Source organism: Heliangelus exortis, chromosome 3 (assembly GCF_036169615.1).
Source record: "Heliangelus exortis chromosome 3, bHelExo1.hap1, whole genome shotgun sequence".
Classification (NCBI taxonomy): domain Eukaryota; kingdom Metazoa; phylum Chordata; class Aves; order Apodiformes; family Trochilidae; genus Heliangelus; species Heliangelus exortis.
In genome coordinates, this window is record NC_092424.1 from 21,968,213 (window position 1) to 21,991,932 (window position 23,720).

Here is a 23,720-nt window from a genome sequence, read left to right on the forward strand (position 1 = left end):
CTCTTGCTAACAGAAGAAAGGAAGAGACAGGAGCTGCAGCTAGTGCTAGGCAGGAATGTGGTTGTCAAGCAAAAGCAAAATCAGGGCAAAGACAAACCTGTCAGAATTGTTTGCTTAGAGACACGTTTTGAAATGCAAAGGAGGTGGTAGGGAGTTAGCAGCTGTGACAGCTCCAGTGCAAAACAGTGCTCTGTAAATTGCGCTGAATGCAACCTGCTCGTTTTTAATAAATGTGGTGAACCTCCAGCTTTTCCCAAGGTTGAAGTAGCTCATCCTTAGCATTTGCCTTTCCCTGAGCGAATTAAAAATGCACCCTCACAATACAGATGTCTGCTTTATGGTCACAGGGAGTTGGATGTGAGATTTAAAAGGCAAATACCAGTTCTTGTAACACCACTTGTAGTCTGTTACTGATGATTTAGGCATCAAAGTGTAGTCAGGTAGGCAGAGGAGGCAAAATATGCAGGCAATAATATCTGGACTATTTAATAAGCAGCTGGCCCATTTTTTGTAACACATCCTTAAAATTGTAAGTAAGATACTTAAAGTAGAACTTACGCAAAATAAATCCTGATTGCTATTACTGAGATGGAAGTTTTCCCTTGGTCTGGCACAAAAGGAAGTGCCAAGATTCAGGGGTTGTGATCTCTACTGCTGTTTCAGGCATATGACTTTGTTCTAGAGCAAACAGGGTCTCCTGTTAATCGCACTGAGTACTGTATGTTGTCATTTTTGTAGTAGTGCCTGTACCCTGGTACTTAGTGGTGCATTTGACAGATCTTTGTCACCACAAAACTCTGCTCTGAGGGATTGTCGTTTTCTGCAGTAGGAGGATCATAAGTGCAGAAAATGTCGGTCCTGGGAACCTGATTCCATCTCCAAAGGAACTTCATTTACATTTATAAATATTTACTTACAGAAATAAAATGCCTGTGAACTTCCCAGACAAGTAGTATGCAGAGTAATCAGAATATTTCTAGAAGCTAAGGATAAAAAAAAAAAAAAAAAAAAAAAGTCCTCAATTTTTGCAGGAGGGAATGTGTTAAAAGATCTCTGTTGTATTAATGGCCTCAGCGTCTTTGCTAGACTCACAGAATCTTAATGCAGTGTGGACTTGGGAGTGGCAAGTCTGAATCATTGTAGCAGAAGAAGAATCTCAAAGCATTTTATTACTGTTATTTTTAGAGCTCGCGTTAGACAATCCAGGTAACACCACCCAATTGTTCCTTTTTCCGACTGTTTCTTCCTCATCAGCTTTAGTGCCTTTGTGCATGTGCTAGCATGGGATTTTCCTTGCAGGCTGGTTTTCCTAGAAGTGGTTTAACGTGAAAGACAGAACAAAGTGCAGCAGTAGGTGGGGGGGAGTGAGGGGTAAAACAATTGCATCAGTAGCGGTGGCTGAAGGATGGCAGTGTGGCCGGTCTGCCTTTGTACAAAACCCTTTGGTATGTCTTGAATAATTAGCAAATAATACTGACGTACGGTAATACCTAATGTCTCTGTTCTTTGCGTACTTAGCATGGGTTTTGTTTCGCGATTTCGGCACCGTAGACACAAGTAACAAAAAAAAAAAAAAAAAAAAAAAAAAAAAAAAAAAAAAGTAACTGCATTCCAGGCAGGCAGGGAGGTGCCAGTAGGTTGTGTTGCCCGAAGGAGGAGTGTATGAGTCCTTACCAACGCAGCGGTGCTCCCCGCCACCGACGTTCAGAGCCCGCCCAGGAAAACCCCCTTCTCGGTGGCCCTCGGAGGACTTTTGTTCTGTCTTTATCAAACCCGCCGGAGCGTTTCGGAGGCCTCAGAGCCCTCTGGTGAGCTCTGAGCACGCGGTGGTGAAAAGGGCCGAAGAGCCTTCCCTACACCTCCGGGGCCCGGGGATAGCGCCTTGGATTTACAGCTGAGCGCCCTCGGGGCGCTCTGAGGACGCTGCGGGCATGGGAATACCGCCGCTGCCTTTCCGACCAGGGAACACCGGCGGTGTCCCCGGGCCCTGCGGGCGGGGTCTCCCCGCCCGGGGGTTGCCATGAAACCGAAAGCAGCTCCTGACGGCGGCAGAGGCGGCAGCAGCAGCAGCAGCAGCCGGGCGCGGCCGTGCCAGCGCTGCCTCCCGCGCACCCGAGGGCGTCCCCGCACCTCCCGCCGCCACCACGGCTCCTCACGGAGGGCAGCGAGCGCCGGCGCAGGTGCGGCGGAAGGCGGGCGGGAGGGGCCGGACCGGGCCGGGCGGTGCCGCGGTGCGGGGGTCGCGGCAGGGCCAGGGGCGTGGCGGGGAGCGGGGTCCCGGAGAGGCGGCGGGCGGTGGGTGGGAGGCCGTGGGCGGTGGGTGACACCCGCTCCGGAGGCTCTCAAAGGGACACCCGCGAAGCAAACCTGAGCTTGGTGCCCCCGGGAGCTGTGCATTGGTGTGTGTGGAGGAGCTTCTCTGCCGTGGGGCTGGGGGCTCCTCTGGCCTCCAGAGCTGACCTCGTCCCCTGCCCGGCGGGCCGCGGAGCGGGCGGGCGGGCTGAGCTTCGCGCTCCCTTCCCGAAGGGATGCACCGACTCTACCTTCCCCTGGCGATAATGTTGTGGGGAGAGGTAGGCCCGGTGCCTGCCACCCAGGCTCGCAGAGCTGAAATTTGGAAATTTCAGCTGAGAAGGAAACAAAGAAGCGGGGTTTGCTCGGGTGAATGCCGCTGCCGCGGCTCTGATCTCAGCACATCGCCGGGAACTGTAACAAGCGTCCCCGCTGGTGTCAATTGAAGGCTGCTGGTGGGAGGGAATTTCCCTCCGTGTGTGCGCGGGGAGACCCAGCCAGTCCTCTGATTTTTTTCCCTAATTAACAGCACTCTGGAGGCGTACCGAGGCAGCAGGCTGTGACCAAATACTTTCAACACTCTGAAGATTTAGAAGGAAAAATGGAAAGCTCCTATAGCTGCATTTCTTGAATTGTTTTGCCTATTGTTAGCTTGGCTGCGCCCTCGCAGTGCCAGCCAAGAACAACTTTCCTCATAACTTCCGTTTTATAAGTATGGGATGGCTGAAAGGAGTGCAACGATCTGCTAAAAATAGCTGGGTGTATTCAGGTCAGGCATGTCTCCAGATTGGCAGCAGTAGTACTCTCATGTTTTTAAACCACCCCAGCTGGTTCTACACAGAGCACACAGGTTTAACAATGAGCGTACCACTGAGATGCTCTGGGATGCTCTCTTCAGGAGAGCCTGGCTAGTCTTGCACTTCACCTTATTTCATCTGAGGATTGTTTTGCGTGGCTGATTTTGATCTTAGAGCGAGCCATGGTGCTCTTGTGTTACACTGTTAATCTGATGTGTCCCAAAACTACCCAGAGTAACTTCATTTGCTGTTATCTTTTCCATTTCTGTCACACTGAGAAATGCTTCTTGTGGGTGGAGGACCCCGGTGTGCTGGGAGCTGTGTGAGCAGAGGGCAAAACTGCAGCCTTCAGCTGAAGGGAGGTTATAGTTCAAGTCAGGAGGGGGCATCCCTTCATGCAAGAACAATAGGAGACAGTGCAGCCCTCCAGACCAGTGTGACAGTCAGAAGCCAGTTATTCCCAGCTGCTTGGCAAAGGAGATTTTACAGCTAATATCCCTCCAAAAAATCTTCCCTCCCAGCACTTGCTCAAATGCATAACAAGAAGGCAGTGGAACCTGGCATCATCATTTTCCTAGAGATAAAACCAGCTATTTTTAATTGTAAGAGGGATGCAGGAGAAAGTGGAGGGGGCTTAGAACAGGCTTTTAAGGTCAAGAGGTTCTGGTGCAGTGGGGAAGTGGAGGGATGGACAGGGAGGTGATGTGATAATAGCTGTGACTTAGAAAGGTGATCACTGTGGTAGCACCTTGGGTGGATAAATTAGCAAAAATTTAATTTAAAGGTAAATGAGTGTTTGGATAATAGTGGACAAGAGTTTTATTTGTGTAACTGAATTACAAGAATTACTGTATCATATAGAGGTATGAAGTAAGAGAAGATCATGAGACATGGTGAAGATCTAATGTTTCAAGCTTGAGAGACGATGGACCAAAGGCTGGTTGTGGGCAGAGCTGGTACCTCTGAGCTGGTAGTCATCTGTGTCCCAAATATCAGTAGAGAGGCTGAGAGTTCAGCCTATGGAGGAAGATAGTCTGTGGCAATAGGGCCCATCTGTGAGAAGCTGGCAAGGAACACTGGCTGAAGAGGTGTGAGGTGCTGAAAGATAAGACTCAGAGTAAGGTAGGAAGGAAGAAAGAAAAGCTTGAAGTGCTACCAGAAATTGTGAAGGGCAAGGGGTTAATTGTGGAGTTTAGAGAGGCTGAGGACATCCAGGAGAGGACAGGGTTTTAAAGCTAAAAAGCTGCTGTTGGAGACTTTGACAAAGTGAATTTCAAATAAGTCCAAAGAACAGAAACCAGGCAGCCCCTTATTTCAACCCACAGGCTCCCTAATCTGTCTCCCTAAGACAGGAACATAGTTTTACACAGCTGTCAGAGTTACAGGCCAGGTCAGCAGCTATTTTTCTGTGCCATATATTGTTTGGATTCATTTTGCCAAATCCCTTCAGTGGGCAGTGGCAGACTTGTAGGGTGCTTGAACTCCCAGGCTTCAGTTGTGTCTCGTCTTTAAGCTAAACTACAGTCCTCTCTTTTTGTCAGTTCTTGTGTGATGTTTTGATTCCACACAAATGAACATTATTTACCATCAATGAATAGCTCACTATGGAGAGGTGCTCCCCTCTCCGGCCCTCCAGGGGGTCTGTATGGGCTGTAGCTTTCCTTGGGACAATTGGAGGTGGCTTCTTGAGAAAGTTGGAGGTGGCTGCAGTGATGCAGGTGATTTCTTTCATCTCACAAATGTGCCATTATCAGCAGCATCTAGCAGCCTGCCTGGAGCAGCATGGCAACCTGAGAGCACCTGCAGGGCTCTGCCCAGCTGGCAGCAGAGCCAGCACACCTTCAGGTTTGTACCCTGAGTCATGGTGAGGATTTCGGAATCTCTTCTTTTGTTTTCTGGTCCTTTTCTGTCCAAGGTTCTTGGTAAGTGACTGGGAGGAGTTAATATTCACACTTAGCTGTGAGTCCCTTATTTGTACCAGTTTGGACTGCAATGGGCAGTTGTTCCACCCTTTTGCCTCAGCCCAGGAAAGAAGCCAACCTCTCTACCCTGATGTGTGGCAGGGCTCTGGAAGGTGAGGAAACTTGAGTCATGCACAGTGTTAATAAAAACCCTGCAAAAATTTCCATATACTCCCCAGCTCATTCTTGCAACAAACAAACAAATGTGTGAGAAAATGTCTGTACCCCAAACCACAGTGGTTTTGATATGGGACTGCCTGGGGTGCTCTGTAGTCAAGCATGTTTCTCTCTGGGGAGGAAGCTGATAAAGCAAGTTTTTGTGTGTAATATATATTTGCATACAGGATTTCTCTAAGGGTAAGTATGATGCTGTGTATTTATTTTGCAGGAGATAATATTAAAATCTAAAAATGTATTTATTATTATTATTATGTGAAGCCACCTAGTGACTAACCAAACCTCGAGGAGAGGAACAATCTGCAAAGTAGTTTTTCCTGAAGTAGTTGCTGTGAGACAAGCAGTGATCATAGAATCACTGGAAAAGACCTTTAGGATCATCAAATCCATAAACTTAACATCACCCTGCCCACTGAAGCATGTCCCAAAGTGGCATGTCTACACATTTTTTTTAACACCTTCAGGGATGACTCCAGCACTCCCCTGGGCAGCCTGTTCCAGTGCCTGATCACTCTTTCAGTAAAGAAATTTTTCCTAACCTAAACCTCCCCTGATGCAACATGAGGCTGTTTCCTCTCATCCTATCACCTTTTCCTTGGGAGAAGAGATTTACACCCACCTCACCACAAATTTTGCTAAGGCTGGCCACCCCCTTCTTCTGACATGTTTCCTTGTTCTGGGGGTAAAATGATTTCCCACACCACAGCCTCAGGAATTTGAGGTTATCTGAGGTATTTGGATGGATAACCATTGAGTCGACTCAATATATGGTGACTGAGTTCTTCATTTAGACTAAGTCAATGTGTTAGGTGAGTGAAAACTTAAGACCAAGACTCTCTTGTGCCCAGAGCAGGTGCTTAGGGCCAAATTGACTGAACAGTCAAAGCAAAGTCCTGGGCAACATGTACCCTGGGGGGGAGAAAGAGATGTAAACATAAAAAGCCCCAGAGGCCTAGTTCTGCAAAATGTGTAATAGCCTATTATTTGTTAGGAAAAGTGAGGACTTCTCTTTTCTTCCAAGAGACTAAAAGGAAAAAAAAAAAAAAAACCAAAACGACTCCTTAGTTGTCTTGTTTTCCATCCTTTATAATTACCTCTTTTTGGTAACTTTTGTTTCTTTATGTTGTTCTTGTGTCTCTCTCTTTTCCTTCATTCTGTTCCCTAAATGCTGTTGCTGCCTGTCTTTTCACTCATTTTCATCCCCTTGAGCCTGCTTGAAATTTGTTTGGGGTTTCAGCTATGCAGTTGGCACTGGAGGAGATTGAGGGTGGCTAAAGAACAGTAACACTGGCCTGTTGCTCTCTACTCATCTGCTGAGTGAAATTGTTTAAAATTAAGATCCTGATCCTACTCAACTTCTCCATTTGGGGTTTTCCCCAAAGCTTCCCAGAAGCAGATGTTTTTTCCTGGAGCTGTGCTCACACAGCACTGTGGTTTCTGCAGTGCTGCCTCTTCCTGCTGAAACCAGCTGGATCCATCCTTCCTCCAGAGCTGCCAGGTTCAAGGAAAACCCACATAGCAGCTGTTTTTCTGTTCTGATGTCAACTTGTGCAAAGGTTTTGTGTAGTCAATGGCTGGAGCAGGATGCGCCCTGAGAGCATGAGCGCGTGGCAAGGATGGAATGGTATCTTCTGGTTTAAAAAGGCTGACTGTAGGAGTGAGCTTAGGCAGCATCTAGCAGCACAACTTGGATCGATTTAATTGATCCCATAAAGAAGCAGCATGCCTTCAAATCGATGCCTTTCCCTTTGCCACTGACTTCAGTGAAGGCTTTTCTGTTGCAGAGCTTCAGGAAGGGCTCAGGAAGGCTGAGATGCCTTCTGGGAGGAGTGATGGAAATGTAAATTTTTTTTTAAATAAAAAGCAAGCTCAGTTAAAGGGAAAAAGGTAAAGAGGATGTGTTGCATTTGCTGCCAGACAGCATAGAAGCTCTCTTCAGAAAACTATTATTTTAAATAACAGGAAAATAAAAATTAATCACTTATCTTGAAAATAAGATACCTTACTTTAGGAAAGACTAAAATGGAGACTAGAAATCCAAGTGAGGGGGCAGAGAATAAGGAAAGAGTAATGTTAAGTATGGATCCCATGGCACTGTCACAAGGGCAACACACTTTGGTCTAGGGCAGGAGCCTAACACAGAGTCAGTAGAGGTTAAGGCTGCCAGGAATTCTGCGTGCACAATTCAGGCTACAGAATCTTTAGTCTTTGTGGCCACTTAAATTATTACAAACCACCCAAACAAAAACATTCTTTTCCTTAACATGGATTTCATCTTGGTAGGAGAGTTGATGTTTAAATGCAAACTGCCCGTGCAGGCTGTGGTGTGGGTTGGTGTAGCTGCTCCGTGACCGAGCTGCTGCTGTTTCCTCCCTGAGCCATCCATCCCCTTCACTTCCTGCAACCAGCAAGCCCACCCGGGCTTCTCAGGACTGCCTTGGAAGGCAGTGTTGGACCCGGAGTTTTCCTGGCATCCTTATGTGTTTCCTACACATGTTTTTTTCCTTCGGTCACATCACTCACCGCTTCTGTGAAAGGTTTAAACTCCTCTGTATCTTGGACAAAAATCTGCGAGAAAAGTTCTTGGTAACCTTGTATTGCTGCAAATGGTAAAATCTGCAGTCCCTCCAACGGCACAGGAAGGAAAAATACTTTTTGATGGCTTGCCCTTTATCCTGACACTTTTAAAACGTTTTAAGGCATGATCTTTTAAAAGCTTCATTGGGGGATTTCCACCCCCTTGCTGCCTCAGAGTGCTGGTACTGTTGTCTTAACCACAATGCTTACACTGGCGCACTCTCTCTCTCTCTCTGTCTCTCTCATTTTCTCCCCGTTGAGGACCAGCTACAGTTTTCAGGTCCAGCTTTACCAACAAGTGTCTTGTTAATGCTGGCAGGAGCCCAGCTTTGCTAGAATTCTTTCTCATCTCATCACCTGCCATCTCTGAAGGGCTCCTGAGGGGTGAGTTGTGGCACATGGGGATGTGAGTGGTGCAGGGATGCACTGGGGGGAGGCTGCAGACCCCAAAGTATCTCAGGAACTGAGTTCACCCCTTGAGCCAGCAAAGTGGTGCTGGGATGTGGTAGGGGGGAATGTTGGTGCTTTCTTACCAAAATTTCTCTTGACTTTCAGGAATTTGGTAAAACACCTGGGTGTTGCTGCAGAGGTGATGGGGGAAAGTTATTTTCCATCTGTGAATGAAATTATTTTAAGGCAAAATTTTTCCTTATTACTGTAACAATATTATGTTGATTAGACATAGATCTCTTGATAATACAAAATTATTAATTAATACTCAGGAGATCCAGAAAGAGCAGATGTATCAACCAAGCAAGCTGGCTGTAAAATTAAAGCTACTTTAGCACCTTGTGAGTCGTAAGAGTGTATTTTCAATTATTTTTTTAAAATGCTATCTGTGTTGTCTTATGGAGATTTATTGGAATGCTTGACTGTAACTCTATGCATAGGAAACCCTACTATCTTATTCTGCTTAATGAAAATTTGTCTGTGGAGATTAGTAAATTGATGCTTGTTTGTTCAGGTTTTACTGTGCTTTGAAAATAAGGCAATGCTTGGATTTGAATTGGATAATGTTGTCTATATGCAAAATAAAACAAATTTGTTCTGCTGCCTTCTGCAGCAACATTGCCTATGGGGCCTTAAGCACATATCCAATAGGAAATGATTGCTGTTAGAAATATTCTCTCCTGGGTACCAGTTTGTCACTGCACCACAGTTTTTAAGTGATTAGGAGAACAGCAGAAACAGCTTCTGAGGCTGACTTGCTGCCAGGAGCAAGTCCTGAGTACCAGTGGTGGGTCTGTGTTGGTGCCTTAGGTGACTCTTTCCCTCTGTAGCCCCTGTGCTGGGGGGACACAAATGATGCAGCCAGGGTCCTTCTGCCCTGTGGGGACCCTGCAAGAGTGTTTTGCCCTCAGCAGTCAAAATGTTGTAACTCTTCCTGGGTTAGAAAGGACAAGGTGGTGGTGTCAGATGTCATCATCTGCTCTTTTCACGTGACTCCATTAAACCTTCTCTAACTTAAATATGTATTTCAAAGTGTATAGATATTTTTAGTTGCTCTTAGCAGACTCTCTTATCTATTCTGCTCTATATGTTAAGAATTGGGACATATATTTCTTGTCCCCAAAAAGCATTGGTTTTGTGGGGGACCTTATAACTTTTTCTGTGTCATGTTATATATGTTGTGTGAAAGCATGATAAGTAGGGAAGCAATCACAATGCTTTTTACTGAGCAGAACCCCAATCCTGAGGGCAGCTGAGCATTGCCCTCCCCTCACACAGTGACCCTGGCAGAAGCCATGCTCCGTTGGGAGCAGGAGAAAGGACCCTGTTTTCTTCTCCACGCTTGACAATGAAATCTGTGATGACAGCCCTCATATTCTCAGTCTCAAATATGTAGTGGAATTTGGTGCCTGCACCTCAGGTCTGCTGCCCTGGAGGTTTTGGGGCTGCAGCCTGCTTGTAGTGATGCACTCCTAGGGTGATCTGCTGGCCTCTTGGACAGGGGCTGGCTTTACATGAGAGAAAGCAGGGAAAACATATTCGCTTTAAAAAGAGCAACCACATTGTAGGGGTGGTTTTCTTTGTGTTCAGGAAGTACGTTTTTGTGGCCAGAAACAGTTAATCTGTTCACAGTAGTTCAGTGTGACACTGGCTTCACACACGGCTTCTCTCTGTTCTGACTGCTGATGGTGTGGATAGGCAGTGGCACTGCTTGAGCAAGGCTTTAAAAATGCCAGTGTAATTTCATATTATAGTAGGTCATGCCCATGCTGATTTTCCTCATTATTATTATGTTCTCCTCGTGTCTTGCTCAGTTTCTGAACAATAAAGCTTCGGAACATTTTAATGGAAAAGGGGTGGGCTCAGTTTGGTGTGGTGGTAGTTAAAACAGGAGAGCCCCCATTTAACAAAGCCTATTTTTGTTAGGAAAGTTCTCCCCCTTGGATTATTTCCAGTGATGCCAAAGCATTTGCATACAACACCATCACATAAAGAGCAGTTCCAGAAGTGTTTTGTGTGTGTGTGCTGCTCTGGGTGCAGGCAGGGCTGGGATGCTGAAAAGGCGGGAAGGTGCAGATGGGAGCTCTTTGTGCTGCACTGCCATTGAGCTCCCACTCTTTGGTAGCTTTTTATAGGCCTTGGCCTTGGCTTCTGTGATTCATGCTACTTTTCTATGTGCAGTCAGAATTAATTCTATTTATTTTGGGTTTGTCTTTTTTTGTTGGGTTTTGTTTGCTTTGTTTTTTACATATAGATTTTCATTGTCCATAGATTGAGTTGACTGGGTTGGATTTTTTGAGTGTGTGCTGCTTCAGAGTAGTTGCAAGAAAAATCCCTTTGCCACGTGCATTGTGTTTCTGCCACAAAAGCATGGTCACACAGCATCAGCCTGATGCTCTCTGATATTTTAAAACAGCATTGCAGTTCACATGTGTGCTGAAACATCACAGTGTACGCAAAGAAAGGATGCCTTCCCATTGCTCTTAGCTGTGAACAGGCAGAAATGAAACATACCTGGTTCCTACACGGCCCAGGCATTAGTGTGAGCAGGAAATTGATTCAGTTAACCATTGGTGTGCTCTCACTCTCACAAAAAAACCACTTTTCCCCCTGGCAGTTTCCCTTTAGTTTCAGTTCAGAGAGCACAGGCGTAAGCGCTTGAAGCCAGAAGTGAAAGAAAAGCTTCTGCAGCCCTCCCTGAGCCAGTGGTGGGTGCTGGGAGGGGAAGTGCAATGCTGGCTGCAATGGCTTTGGCTCTTATCCCGGGGAGCTCTGGCTATGGTGTAGGTCTGGCACAGAGCTGCTGTGGCTCAGCATCTTTGAGCCCATCTCCCCAGCTGGCTCACATGGGCACTTCTCCAGCCCAGCTGAAGCATCCCCATCCAGTGACCCTCTCCTGGGGCAGCATTTCCTCCAGCAGAACAGCTGCACACCCCACAGCAGATCCCTGCAAGGCTGTCAGCAGAGGCAAACATCCCCAGGCTTCAGGGTACCCAGAAGTTTTGGTTCTGCCCTCTGAGCAGGCAGGTTTGCCTTTCACCTGACATGCACTGTGCCTTGAGATGTCCTCAGCTGTGAAACATGCTCCTGAGCAAAGCTGAGGGGGAGGAGAGCCTTCAGGAAGATGCTAATGAGGGCCTCTGTTTTTAGGAATGGGATCAGGATTTGGGGATATAAAGGCTCTCATTTCTGCAAGGGAGTTGTAAGGAATTGTCTCACAGCAGAGGGCTCCTTGAAGAAGGAGATGAAAACAAAGGTGGGCAATTTGACTAACCTTGAGAGCTCTGAAGGCCTTTCTGGATGAGTGTTAGGGCTGGTGACTGTATTTCTTCTTAATGCATTTCATAACTTTGTTGTCTAAAGCATCTGTAACATTGTTCACCCCAGCTGGAAGTACTTAAAGGCAAAAAATGGGTAAAACAAAGATTTTTTTTTTTTACATGTTTTTACACAGTGCAGCATTAACTGCTGAACCATAACAGCAGGTGATGTAAATCCTGGAGAGTAACAGGACTCAGAAAACTGGATGCCATATAAATGGGAGATTGCACTAATAAGAGAGAGGAAGGAAGCCTGTTTCAGGGTGCTTGCTGTTCAGTGGCAGAATGTGTTTGTAGGAAATGTATTCTGTAGGTCATCTGTGCTGTGGCCATCAAGGGTGGCAGCTCTCCATCTGCTTCTGAAGCATCAGGTGTGTTGTGCTGCTGGTGTCTGCTATTCAGGCAGCCCTGACATGAGGCTGGGAATCCCTCAGGCTACATTTGTCCATCTCTGGTTGATGTAAGGAAAACATCAGAGAACCAGGATCACCATTTTCAGAGGAGAAAAGCTCAGCTGTTGAAAAATGAAAGGAACAAGATGGACAGTTTTCCTGGTTTGCAGCAGAAGGCTGTTTGTTTGGAGGGACTGAACAGAGTAATCTGCAAACATCACTTGTAATAATAAGTCTTTATATCTGGAAGATTATTAGGGGTTGTGTTTCTCTGGGTTACTGGGGTAAGTCTGCCATCCCTTTGCTGGGAGGCTCTTGCAAGCTGAGCAGGCAAATACCACGTACAGCCATGAACAAGGCCTTGAGTTACAGGAGCATGTAAATGTTTTTTGTGAAATACACTTTCACTGGCTATGTGCTTTGGCTTGACTTTCAGTCAGGTACCTTGCCTGCTGGCAGGATTTCCTTGCTTAGTATGGGATTTTAGAGTAGCTAGGAAAATGGATGTTGCTTTCTGAGAGGCAGGAGATCTGTGGCAATGGTTGAGCTCTGCATAGCACAATTCTTAACACTGCTTTTGTGGGCCAGGAATCCATTGCAGCAGGGAGGTAGGGCAGTACATCAGTACTTGGCACACTGCTTAATATCAGAGTAAGGTTGTAAATGGGGATGTGTCAGCCCTGCTTCCCCACAGCAGCAGCAGATATCCTCAGTGACCTTACAGGAGCTGAGTCAGAGCTCTCGGGGAGGTGTTGATGCCAGAAAGAGTGACTCGAGTGACTGACAGCAAGGGTGAGGCACACGGGGGAGGAACAGCATCCTACAGCACATCCTACAGTACATCTCTACAACTGAGCACTTCCCCCAGGAAGCAGCCTGGGAGCAGAGGTGCTTGGTGCTTTTCTACACATCCTGTAAGGAAAAAATGTCTTCTGAATGCAAAGCCACAAGAAACAAAAACCAGAGTGGCTCTAGGTCTTGAGCTCCTTACAATAAAAAGTACTGTAAGGTTGAGGGAATGGTGTCAAGTTTCAAGGTCTGTGATTTAGGGGTGGAAACTATTGCTGGTTTTCCTATTAAAAGGAAACTAAGATTGTATTCTGTCCTGTGTATGAGCTGTAGGTTGAGAGAAAAACTTATGTCATACTTCTGACTGTAATTTTGCTTTCTTCTTTTTTCCCCACCATTTCTTTCAGGCAGGATTAATTTAGCCAAGAACTTGAAGATAATTAAGTAGAACTTTGAAAAAATAAGATTACAGCTTACTGCTATAAATGGGTGATCAACTGGGAAAAGCAGAACATCAAGTTAAGATGTTTTGGCTCCTGCAACACCCAATCTGAAGGTAAAATTCCCCTGCTATTTTTTTGTGGGTTTTTTGTTTTTTTGTTTTTTTGTTTTTTTGTATGCTACTTGCTGTAAACCACAAAACTGTTTCTTGCTTCAGTAAGTCCATTGAACTTGTGGAGTCATGTGGGTAGCCTCCCTGTGAAGTGCAGACCTTCTTGGTGGACATTAGGGCCAAGATTTGGCCTCTGCTTTCCTCATCCATGTTTGTGACTTTTTGAAATTTTTCAAAACTACGAACTTCTGCAAGAAAATTAAAACAAACAAACAAACAAACCAACAAAGCCACACACACACAAAAACTCCACAAATATAAAGAGTTTTGAGGAGTAATCTTCAGGCTGTGAAACACTTTACCAAATAAGTGTGCTTTGGTGCTTGCCATCATTTTGTGGTTCTCTGAGCATTTTTTTGTTCTTTCCTAGTTGACATCACGTTTTCCTCTGAAACCTGTCACATCCTGCTGCAGATGACAACCCTCCCACCAGGGGTACCTGAGGCAGTGTGACTGCTGCTAAACATCTGAAGGGATTCTCCCTGTGTCTGGTTCCCAGTGCAGCTCCCATGGCCTGGGATGAGCCCGCTGGTCTCTCGGGCATTTTCACACGCCAGAACTCTGCCAGCACTGTTTCTCTGGACTTCGAGCCTGATGCTGACTACAAGTTTGTGGAAGCCTTAGAAGAAAGGTACAAGTGTGCCTCCTGCCATCTCGTCCTTCGCAATCCCCACCAGACGGGATGCGGGCACCGGTTTTGCCAGCAGTGCATCCTGTCTCTGAGGTCAGTGCAAACTCCATCTGCATCTGCAAGCTCCCTGTCCTCCCCTTGCTATGAAGAAGCTGAGCAGCAGTGAGTCCCACAGTGCTAGTACCAATCTAACAAAATGCTGAAAGAGTCAGAGGAAAGACTGTTGAACACAGTGGCTGCAAGCTCAGTGTCCTAAAGCTGCCTTTGAAGGCAACACCTGCTGCTGGTGAGGAATACTTTGGTAACTGCAGGGAAGTCAGCATAAAGAAATTGTTGATATAAACTTAAGCAGCACTGCGTGAGACACTGTTTTGGTCTGTCTGTCGAGCACTGAGCTGTTCAGTTTAATCTGTTGCATTAATGTCTCATGGTATTGGCACTGGTGGTTAGATTAAGCTGTTCCCATAGAGTGGTTTGGGTTAGAAGGAACCCTAAAGAACACCTAGTTCCAATCCCTCTGCGTGGTCAGGGACACCTCCCTCTAGGCCAGTTTGCCCAAAGCCCCATCCAGCCTGGCCTTCCATGGTTGGAACACTTCCAGGGAGGGGGCAGCCACAACCTCCCTGGGAAATCTGTGCCAGGGTCTTATACACTCACATTAGAGAATTTCTTCCTAATGACTAACCTGCATCTAACTTCTTCCAGTTTAAATCCATCACCCCTTTGTCCTGCCAGTACACACCCTTATAAAAGTCCTTCCCCAGCTTTCCTGTAGCCCCTTCAGGTAGTGGAAGGCTAAATTCTCCCTGGAGCCTTTTTTTCTCCAGGCTGAACAACCCCATCTCTTAGCCCCACTTCTGTATAATTTCTTTGATTTCAGTGGAAGTATAAAACTGATGTTAGTATTACCCAATACTACAGTCAATCACAAGGCTGCTGGCACCCACCAGCTTGGAATTTACCTGCAGGTACAAATGAGTTTACCCTGCAGACCTGCCTGGAAATACATTATATACTGTTTGGTGTGCCCAAGGGCAGGATTTGGCCCAGGAAGGCTGCAGAAGAGCCTGGTTAAATGGATAGATATTGTCATTTACCTTTTATGAATTTGAGATGCTCCATATTTCCTCCTTTCTCTCTCTGGGTTGCCTCTCTATTGCACTAACTGTTTAATTGTCCTTTATCACAGGACTTCTGGAAGCTTTTCAAGACAGGATCTGTTAGATCTTCCTTCACTGGTGTAGCAGGGGGTGCACTGCTTGTGCTAAGCAAAGGCTGAGTTTAATGCATGCAATGGCATTTTTTCAAATATGACATTTGTGAGCAGCAGATGGCCAGAGATTGACAAAGACCTCTTAATTATAAAGCATCTTAGAGCAAATTTTGTTTTCTCTTACATATTCACTGTTGCAGGTTAGTACCCTCTTAGATCTGTGGGCAGAATTTGGCTGTGCAGTTACCAGAGGAAAGTGGGTTTGAAGCACTTTTTTTTTTTATTTATGGTATCTAGTACTGACTTCTGCCAGAGCCATATTCTAGCATATTCTAGTTTCACAAAATAGATCGATTTTTCTTAGGGTTAACATGACTCTTTTTTTGATCTAGAGAATTGAATGCAGTACCCACCTGTCCAGTAGACAAAGAAACAATAAAAATGCACGAGGTAAGTGGTTGTAATTTTGCTTCAGCAGTCAACATCTGCTTTGAAAAGTCAAGAGGTCTGAGAACAAGGCGGGTCTTAGTCTGCTAGTCCTCAGAGGCAGAGAAGTTTTTGTCTCTGAAATAATGATAAGGGAAGCAGTGTATTCATTTCTCCCAGAAAAGAAGTACAGATGTACATCTGCATCTTTATTTTATACCTTATATTCTGATCTTATTTTATTTTAGTCTTCTGTATTTCCTGTGACGTGTCAAAGAATTTCACAAAGTTTTAAATCTTCCCTAGCTGTCAGATCTCTTTTTTAGCAAAGAGGTTATTGATTTGCCTTGTTAATGTCCTATCCTGCTGGGGAATCTTTCTTTATCTTATTGTTTTAATTTGTTTATAATTTGCAGCCTTAACTACTTCCATTGTATCTCATTAACTCTTCAGACTTAATTACTTTTTTGTAACTTTTTAGAGGAAAAGTTCATGCTTCTTATTTTTGCAAGTTTTTTTGTAGTGGATTCATTTGTCCTTATTTATATGCCAAGGCTTGAAAGCATGTTATATATTTGGTCCTTTCAGAATGAATTATCCAGTCAAATCAAATGTCTTCTTCCCCTCTCTCCTACACCTAATATGAAGTTGTAACCAGACTGTCCACATGATTTTTGTTTTTCATTCATTGTCTTCTTGTGTGTGCAAATTTTGATGCCAGTAGTGCAACAAGGAGCAGCTTTATAGTGCTTGTTACAGGAAGAGCTCTAAATAAGAGTGGAGGTTTGCTCTGGGAGCTTAATTTGCTTCTGCATACACAACAGGGAAGGGTGCTGTTCCTCACAGTCAATGGAAGGGATATCTCAGCATTGCCTTCATCCCAAAGTCATGCTGCATGCTTGACACAAAGAGCAGTCTTGGCCCTTAGGCCTGTCAGCTCCAGCTGCTTTCTTCTGAATACAGGAAGGTCCTGGGGGCAGCTTGGTAGCTCCTGAGCTACTATTCCTGTTGGCTGTGAGGTAGATCACCACTTGTGGAATAACTATTTGGGGAAAAACTCCCTGTGCTTATTAGAGAATTCATATATCTATAAATTTTCAATACGAGTTATCAAGAATAATACTTGCAATTATGAAATTCACACTTGTATGCTGAAAAAATTTGTTGTGATGTTTTGCTTTTTTGTGTTATTTACAACATCCTGACTGCATATGAAGGCTGATTTGCTTCCTTTACAGGTATTCAAAGACAACTGCTGTAAAAGAGAAGTTCTCAATTTGCATGTGTTCTGCAAAAACATTCCTGACTGCAATTCAAAAATAATTTTGGGACGATATCAGGTCAGTTTGCTTTACTAAATTTTGAAGTGTTTGATTTTCATGGCATTTCTGTGTATTTACTACAAGCTAAATTCCAGTGACTGTCCTGGGGATTCAAAGTTATTGTAGCAATGTGGTTTAAGTACATAGATTATGACTTAGCTATACACTGTAAGTAACAAATGTTAGGCTCAAAATATTAGGGTTGTAAGCTTGTCCTAGCTTTGCCTTAGGTTATTTGTTTCATAAGAACCCTTTGCTTTATGTAGCTTTACTTTATCTATAGAGTTTCCACGTCCTCTATGCTTAGGCTCCATGTGATGGTTTATTCAAGAAACCTTACCAACACGTACTGGCCATTTGGGCCTTTCTTTGGTATATCAATTGAGTGAGAAGTGGAAGCAACACAAAGGACTCTTCAAATTTTAACATTGACTGTAGTTTTGAGGTTGGAAAATGAGAAATTTTATGGAGGAAAGGGTTTTGGGAGTTCCAGTGTTTCTGTAGGTCTGTTGGGTAACTGGAGATGCAATGGAGATGCAAAACCCTGGAGTCTGAGGTTTCATTTGTTGTTGCACGTTGCAGGAGCATCTTCAGCAGTGTTTGTTTGAAAGTGTGCAGTGCACTAATGATGGATGTTCTGACCAAATTCTTCGGAAAGATTTGAAAGAGCACTTGAGCCAGCACTGTAAATTTCGAGAAGAAATGTGTCAGTACTGTAATAAATACGTTGTCTTAATTAACATAAAGGTAAGATTATGAAGTATTCCCTGGGAATCTGTAGCATATGTTTCCTCTTCATCTTGCTGAATGAAAAGTTTCCAGCACTACAATCTGGCCTAACAACTGCTGAAAAAAAAATCTGGCTGAGTAGCTGGAGGAGAAAATACAATAGATGTGTTTTAAATAATACCAAGTAATGTTGCTCTCTTACGAACATCAGTTCAATACAAGGCTTGCACATATATGTTTGGGATTACTTTTTGGATAGCTTTCTCTATGTATACTACTTAAGAAAAATGCAAACCATTGCCTTGATTTGTTTCTTATTCCACAGAATCATGAGGAAAATGACTGTCCTGACTATCCTGTGCCTTGTCTCCAAAACTGTTCACAAATAATTCTGAAAAAGGAGGTATATTATTTTTTTCATATGCTGTGACTGAGGTGATCATACACATTTATGAAAATTGAAAGTTAATTTGCAGACCACATTGGCCCATGTCAATAAAACTTTATTTCTCCAAGTATTTCCTTTGTTTGTTCCTGAAAGAGATGCATGTCCACCTTACAAGTGAGGATTTCAGTTGCTGTAAACCATGGGCATTTTGCAGTATGGAGGAATATCTGGCTTATTTATTGACTCTGAGTCTTCATTTGCCTCTTTACATGATGTGTGGTGTCATAACATCAGCTTTTATTCACCCTTTTATGCCCTTATACTCACCTTTTATTCACCCTTTATGCAAATAACTCAAATAGTCAAATAACTTCTATTTCATTGCAAGTTTCTTTGTCAATACAGATTGAAAAGCACCGTGCTGTGTGTCCCGAGGCAGAAGTGGAGTGCCTGTATAAGCAGTATGGCTGTCTTGTAAAGGTACTGTTCTAGAGATCTTTGTCTTTACTACGACAGCAATTTGTCTTCCAAACCAAATGGAGTAATTAATTATAAAAAAACCCAACCCAACCCAAACCAAAACCCAAACATTTTTTGTTCTTTCTCAACCATTTCTAGTATTGTCTAATTCCTGGAGGTATTTAAAAGCCGTGCAGATCTGGTACATAGGGTCATGGTTTAGTGGTGGGCTTGGCAGTGTGCTGCTAGGTTAACAACTGGGCTTGGAGATCTTAAAGATCTTTCCATCCAAAATCAAATGAATCAGTGCTGTACTAGAGAATCAGGACTGCTATTCCTTCACTTTCAAAGCACAGAGTAGATATTATAAATGCTTGCATTAATAACTTTTTTACTAGGAGCTTTAAAAATCTGCATATCTTAATATTTTATTCTTTCACTTCCTCCTCTACCTCAGGTTAAAAGAGGGAAACTTGCTGAACATGAAAACAGTGCCCTGAAGGAACACATGCTGCAGATTTTAGACAAGAATTCTCAGCTGGAAGAACAGGTAAATCATATTTAATGAGCACTCTTCAGCCGTGTTTGGCTGGTTGGAGGATGACAAAAGATTATGCACCTGTTTCCTGGTTTAGCTACATTAAAAAAAAATCAAAACAAAACAAAAAGCCAAACTATTGTATCATCTTTGCACACCACAGAAGTCAGAATAAGCTGACTTTTGTCAGTCAATGAGATGGGAACCTCTCTGTGCTCAGACAGGCACCTTCTCCACTAAGCACGGTGGGAGCCGTGTTGCCATTGCTCACCTCATTTGATTTCAGTCTCTGCTTACAGTGATTATGAGGTTTGGAAATAGGACATTTTAAAGTTTCAGAGGATGGCCAGACTGCTCTGAAAAGGAACCTTTAAATGCCCAAGTCACTGCCTCTGTAAAAGCATCAGAGAGTAGTGCAGAGTCAGCTGCGAGCTCTTTTGCACTCACAATCATTTGTGCAGCTTCCAGCAGGTGACACTGGATGTACACCCAGTCCTGCCAAGGTGAATGCATCCAAACTGATGGCTGACTTAGTCCTCTGCTTTTTTATGCTGAAAATAAGTGCCCCCAGGTGCTACAACCTTGGTTTTGGAGTAAGTGTCCCTCACTAACTCCTCTCTTTTACTGGTTAGACCTCAGCAGAGAAGAAAAAATAATGTGTATACATGCATGCATGCAGAAACACACATGTGCATGTGTGCAGGTAAGTGTGTAATAAAACCCTCTGTAGAACAAAACTGATCATCATGAAGGGGATGAGATATGTCTCTTCTTTTATACCTGTTGACACACAGATCTATTAAAAATATTATCTTATGTTCTGTTCTTGTTGGTGCTTATCCACAAACCGTAAATTAAGTAGTGCTATATCTAGCTAAATTAGAGGCTTGCGATTATAAACTTTTCCATTTTATCCTGTATAGTCACATTTTAATTTTATCATTGGATATGCCTTAGTGGTTTTACTCTTTTATTTCCATCCGTAGATATCTGACCTGTATAAGAGCCTGGAATGTAAAGAGATTAAAATCCAGCAGCTAGCAGAGGCCATTAAAAAGTGTGAGAAAGAATTCAGACAGTTTACACAAGTGTTTGGTAAAAATAGCAGCTTGATGGTAAGCACCCAGGTGAGAATGGTTTTTGGCCAATTGCTTTCTTCTGTCTAATGCTTTCTTCCTTGAATGCATTTATCCAATAACTGTAATTGTTGCTATTACTAGCATGGCAATAACAAATACTAACTCCAGGACACTTCCCAAGACCTTCTTGCTGTTTTGCAATATAGTGTTCTCTTTTCATTTTAACCAGAGTTTGGAAAGCTGACTGGGTCGAAAAGCTCTGTATAAATCCTCATGACCAGATCCCCATGGCAAATATGTGGGTGTAAATCTGAATAATTGGTTGCATGCAGTGATGCAGTGTGAATGGATCTGAGTAAGGGGCAGCCTCTCAGACACTAAATGCTGAATTAATTGTGAAGGAGCATTTGGATATTTCCCTAATCCAGCAGTGTACTTGCAAATGCACCGTATCGTTGATGTTGCTGACATGCTAAAGGCTTCTTTATTTTATTTTGAATGAAGTGGCTGATTTTATGAATGTCTCTGTCTCTGCTTCCACCTCTTCCAATGGCATGAACTGGGAAGGCTCTGGCCAGTCACCTGGATAAATCTGCACGCCTGGAATCACAGGTGAAACAGCTAATACAGATGGCAAGCCAGCAGCAAAGTAAATTAGACTTGAGACCCCTGTTTGACACAATTGAGAATGTAAAGCAGAAGATTGCCCTGATGGAGACATACGATCAGCGCTTGGGTGTGTTGGGACTTTCATTTTTTTCTGCATGGGTGTGGGGTTTTTGCTAATTTTCTGGTGGCTACGTAGAGGTGCTGGTGCTTCAGTCAGTCAATTGCAACTCTTTGCCAGAAAGAGCTTTGTTCTTTTCACTTTCTAAGGCCAAACCATGGTGGTGTGTGCTGCATTCTCCTGCCTCCCCCTAATCCCCAGTATCTCCTGAGTTCCTGTGGCACGGCAGGGCCAGAGAGCTGGCATTGGTCAGGATGCTGCACCGTGATGGAGGCAGTGGTGCTGTCCCTAGTCAGGCATTAAATCTGGTTTGCAGTTAAACATTTCCTTATTCAGTCACATTCTACAATTATAATTTTAAAAGCCAAACATAACAAGAATGGTGATGTTAGTTAACAGCCTGTAATCAGGCTTGAGTAGTTTATTAATGTCAGCTTGAGTTCGGTTGCTGTTTGTAACCACTGCCCTGACAGTTTTGTTTCTCTCCTTTTTTTTTCTCTCCTTTCTCTTTTTTTTCTTTTTTTTTTTCTCTCCTTTTTTGTTCTTGTTGGTTTTTGTTGGTTTCCCCCCAAGTTGTTTTGGAAAGTCAGTCCAGTAAACACGATCTCCAGATCAATATTCACAAAGCGCAGCTCAATAAAAACGAGGAACGATTTAAGCTCCTGGAAGGCACGTGCTACAATGGGAAATTAATCTGGAAAATCACAGACTACAAGATGAAGAAAAAAGAAGCAGTGGAAGGCCGTGTCCTCTCCATCTTCAGCCAGCCCTTTTACACCAGCCGCTGCGGGTACAGGTTATGTGCCAGAGCCTACCTGAACGGGGATGGCTCAGGAAAGGGAACACACATCTCTCTTTACTTCGTAGTGATGAGAGGGGAGTTTGACTCTCTGCTACTGTGGCCTTTCAAGCAAAAAGTTACACTTATGCTTTTGGACCAAAGTGGGAAAAAAAATCACATCGTGGAAGTCTTTAGAGCTGACCCCAATAGCAGCAGTTTCAAAAGGCCAGATGGAGAAATGAATATTGCCTCTGGGTGCCCACGCTTCGTGCCACACACAGTCCTGGAGAACACAAAGAACACCTACATCAGAGATGACACTCTCTTTTTGAAAGTGGTTGTGGATTTAACTGATCTGGAGGAACTGTGACAAGCATGCCAAATCAGTGTGACTGCTTCAACCATTAAGAAATGCTTTCTTGGTGACCACTTGCCATTCAATAGTGAATTGCCACTATTCAAGCTACTGATAATTTTTCAAGGCTTTTGGACTGCCTAGAAGACAACAAATGGCCAAAGCATCAGCCTTTCCTTTTTAAAACTTTTCCCAAGACTGTATTTTCAGGGAAGCTAGAAGTCCAGTTTGATGTGCACATCCATTCCATCCAGACTTGGCTCAGTCCAGGCAGAGGGGAATGCCTGGCTCCCATCACACACTGGCCTTTAGAGATGAAACTCCTTCAGTAAACCCAGCTGGAGCCCAAGCAGGCCTGTGGGCTCCCATCCCTCACACAGAACTGAAGCCATGCCCAAGCATGCAAATGCATTTATTTCACCTGCCCAAAATGTAAATGTTTCAACATTAGCACACTTGACTCAGCACATCTTGATCCCTTCATCTCCTGGGTTTTGAAAATATTTGCCTGGCATCTTGGTGGGGTTTTTTTGTTTTGTTTTGTTTTGGTTTTTTTCTTTTTTCCCCAGAAACCCCAGAGAGAGGATGATGCCAATGCCCCTTTTTTAGCCTGGTCTATCAGCTGCACAGAGTATCCCTAGGTCACAATACCTTTGTTATGTCGTTTCTGTTGCTGCCCAGTACCTTGGGACTTATTTCATAGAATCATAGAATGGCTTAGGTTGGAAGAGACCTTAAGACTTAGACACTTAGACTCTCAGCTAGACAAGGTTGCTCAAAGCTTCACCCAACCTGGCCTTGAACACCTTCAGGGAGGGGACATCCACAGCTTCTCTGAGCAATCTGTTCCAGAATCTCACCACCCTCGTATTGAAGAACTTCTTTCTAAGATCTAGTTTAAACCTGTTCTCCTTCAGTTTAAAACCATTTCCCTTTGTCCTATCACTGGACACTCTCATGAAAAGTCCCTCTCCAGCCTTCCTGTAGGTTCCCTTCATGTTTTGGAAGGCAGCTAAAAGTGTTCTCTTCTTCAGACTGAACAATCCCAGCTCCAGCAGCCTCCCTTCATGGCAGAGATGCTCCAGCTCCCGGATCATCTTTGTGGCCCTCCTCTGGACTTGTTCCAGCAGATCTGTGTCATTTTTAAGATCCCCTTTTAAGGGGGATACCATAACTAGATGATGTATTCGAGGTGCGGTCTCACAGAAGCAGAGTAGAGGGGGAGAATCACTTCTCTTGATCTGCTGGCCATGCTCCTCTTGATGATACTGTTGGCCTTCTGAGCTGCATGAGCATGCTACTGGCTCATGCTGAGCTCCTCATCAATCAACACCCCCAAGTCCTTCTCTTCAGGGCTACTCTCAACCCACTCTGTAACCAGCTTGTAATTGTGCCTGGGATTAGCCTGACCCAGATGCAGAACCTTGCACTTGGACTTGTTGAACCTCATGCAGGCTGCACTGGCCCATTTCTCAAGCCTGTTAAGGTTCCTCTGGATTTCCATTGCTGGTAAACATCCACAGTCCCCACTTGATGTCAAAAGAAGCCACTGGTCCTTCTCACCTCTCAGGACATGGCCAGACCAGGGTGTTCAGCCAGCCTACCATCTCTTGGATGTGGTGCTGGAAGAAGGGAGGCAAAACTTTTCCTCCTACATCTGCAGGAGAGATGTTTTTTGGACTACCAGCTCTACAGAAGGCAGGA

General features: G+C 44.3%; 1 protein-coding gene across 6 annotated transcripts; it reads left to right on the forward strand.

Moving 5' to 3' along the window:
- Positions 1 to 1,632: 1,632 nt before the first annotated feature.
- Positions 1,633 to 23,149, forward strand: TRAF5 (TNF receptor associated factor 5). 6 transcript variants are annotated; one of them, XR_011725052.1, is made up of 13 exons: positions 1,633 to 2,180; positions 13,163 to 13,311; positions 13,739 to 14,092; positions 15,605 to 15,662; positions 16,877 to 16,978; positions 17,543 to 17,707; positions 18,015 to 18,092; positions 18,483 to 18,557; positions 18,994 to 19,086; positions 20,061 to 20,201; positions 20,721 to 20,889; positions 21,454 to 22,535; positions 23,004 to 23,091. XR_011725052.1 is itself a non-coding variant. In XM_071739570.1 (13 exons), the coding sequence occupies exons 3-13, from the start codon at positions 13,878 to 13,880 to the stop codon at positions 23,053 to 23,055; spliced, it is 1,371 nt and encodes a 456-aa protein (XP_071595671.1). In that variant the 5' UTR covers positions 1,633 to 2,180; positions 13,163 to 13,311; positions 13,739 to 13,877; the 3' UTR covers positions 23,056 to 23,149. The 6 variants fall into 6 exon arrangements, 5 of the variants coding, with proteins under 5 accessions (XP_071595671.1, XP_071595666.1, XP_071595670.1 ...); XM_071739570.1 differs by having other exon boundaries at positions 21,454 to 21,676; positions 23,004 to 23,149; XM_071739565.1 differs by having other exon boundaries at positions 21,454 to 23,136.
- Positions 23,150 to 23,720: the final 571 nt, after the last annotated feature.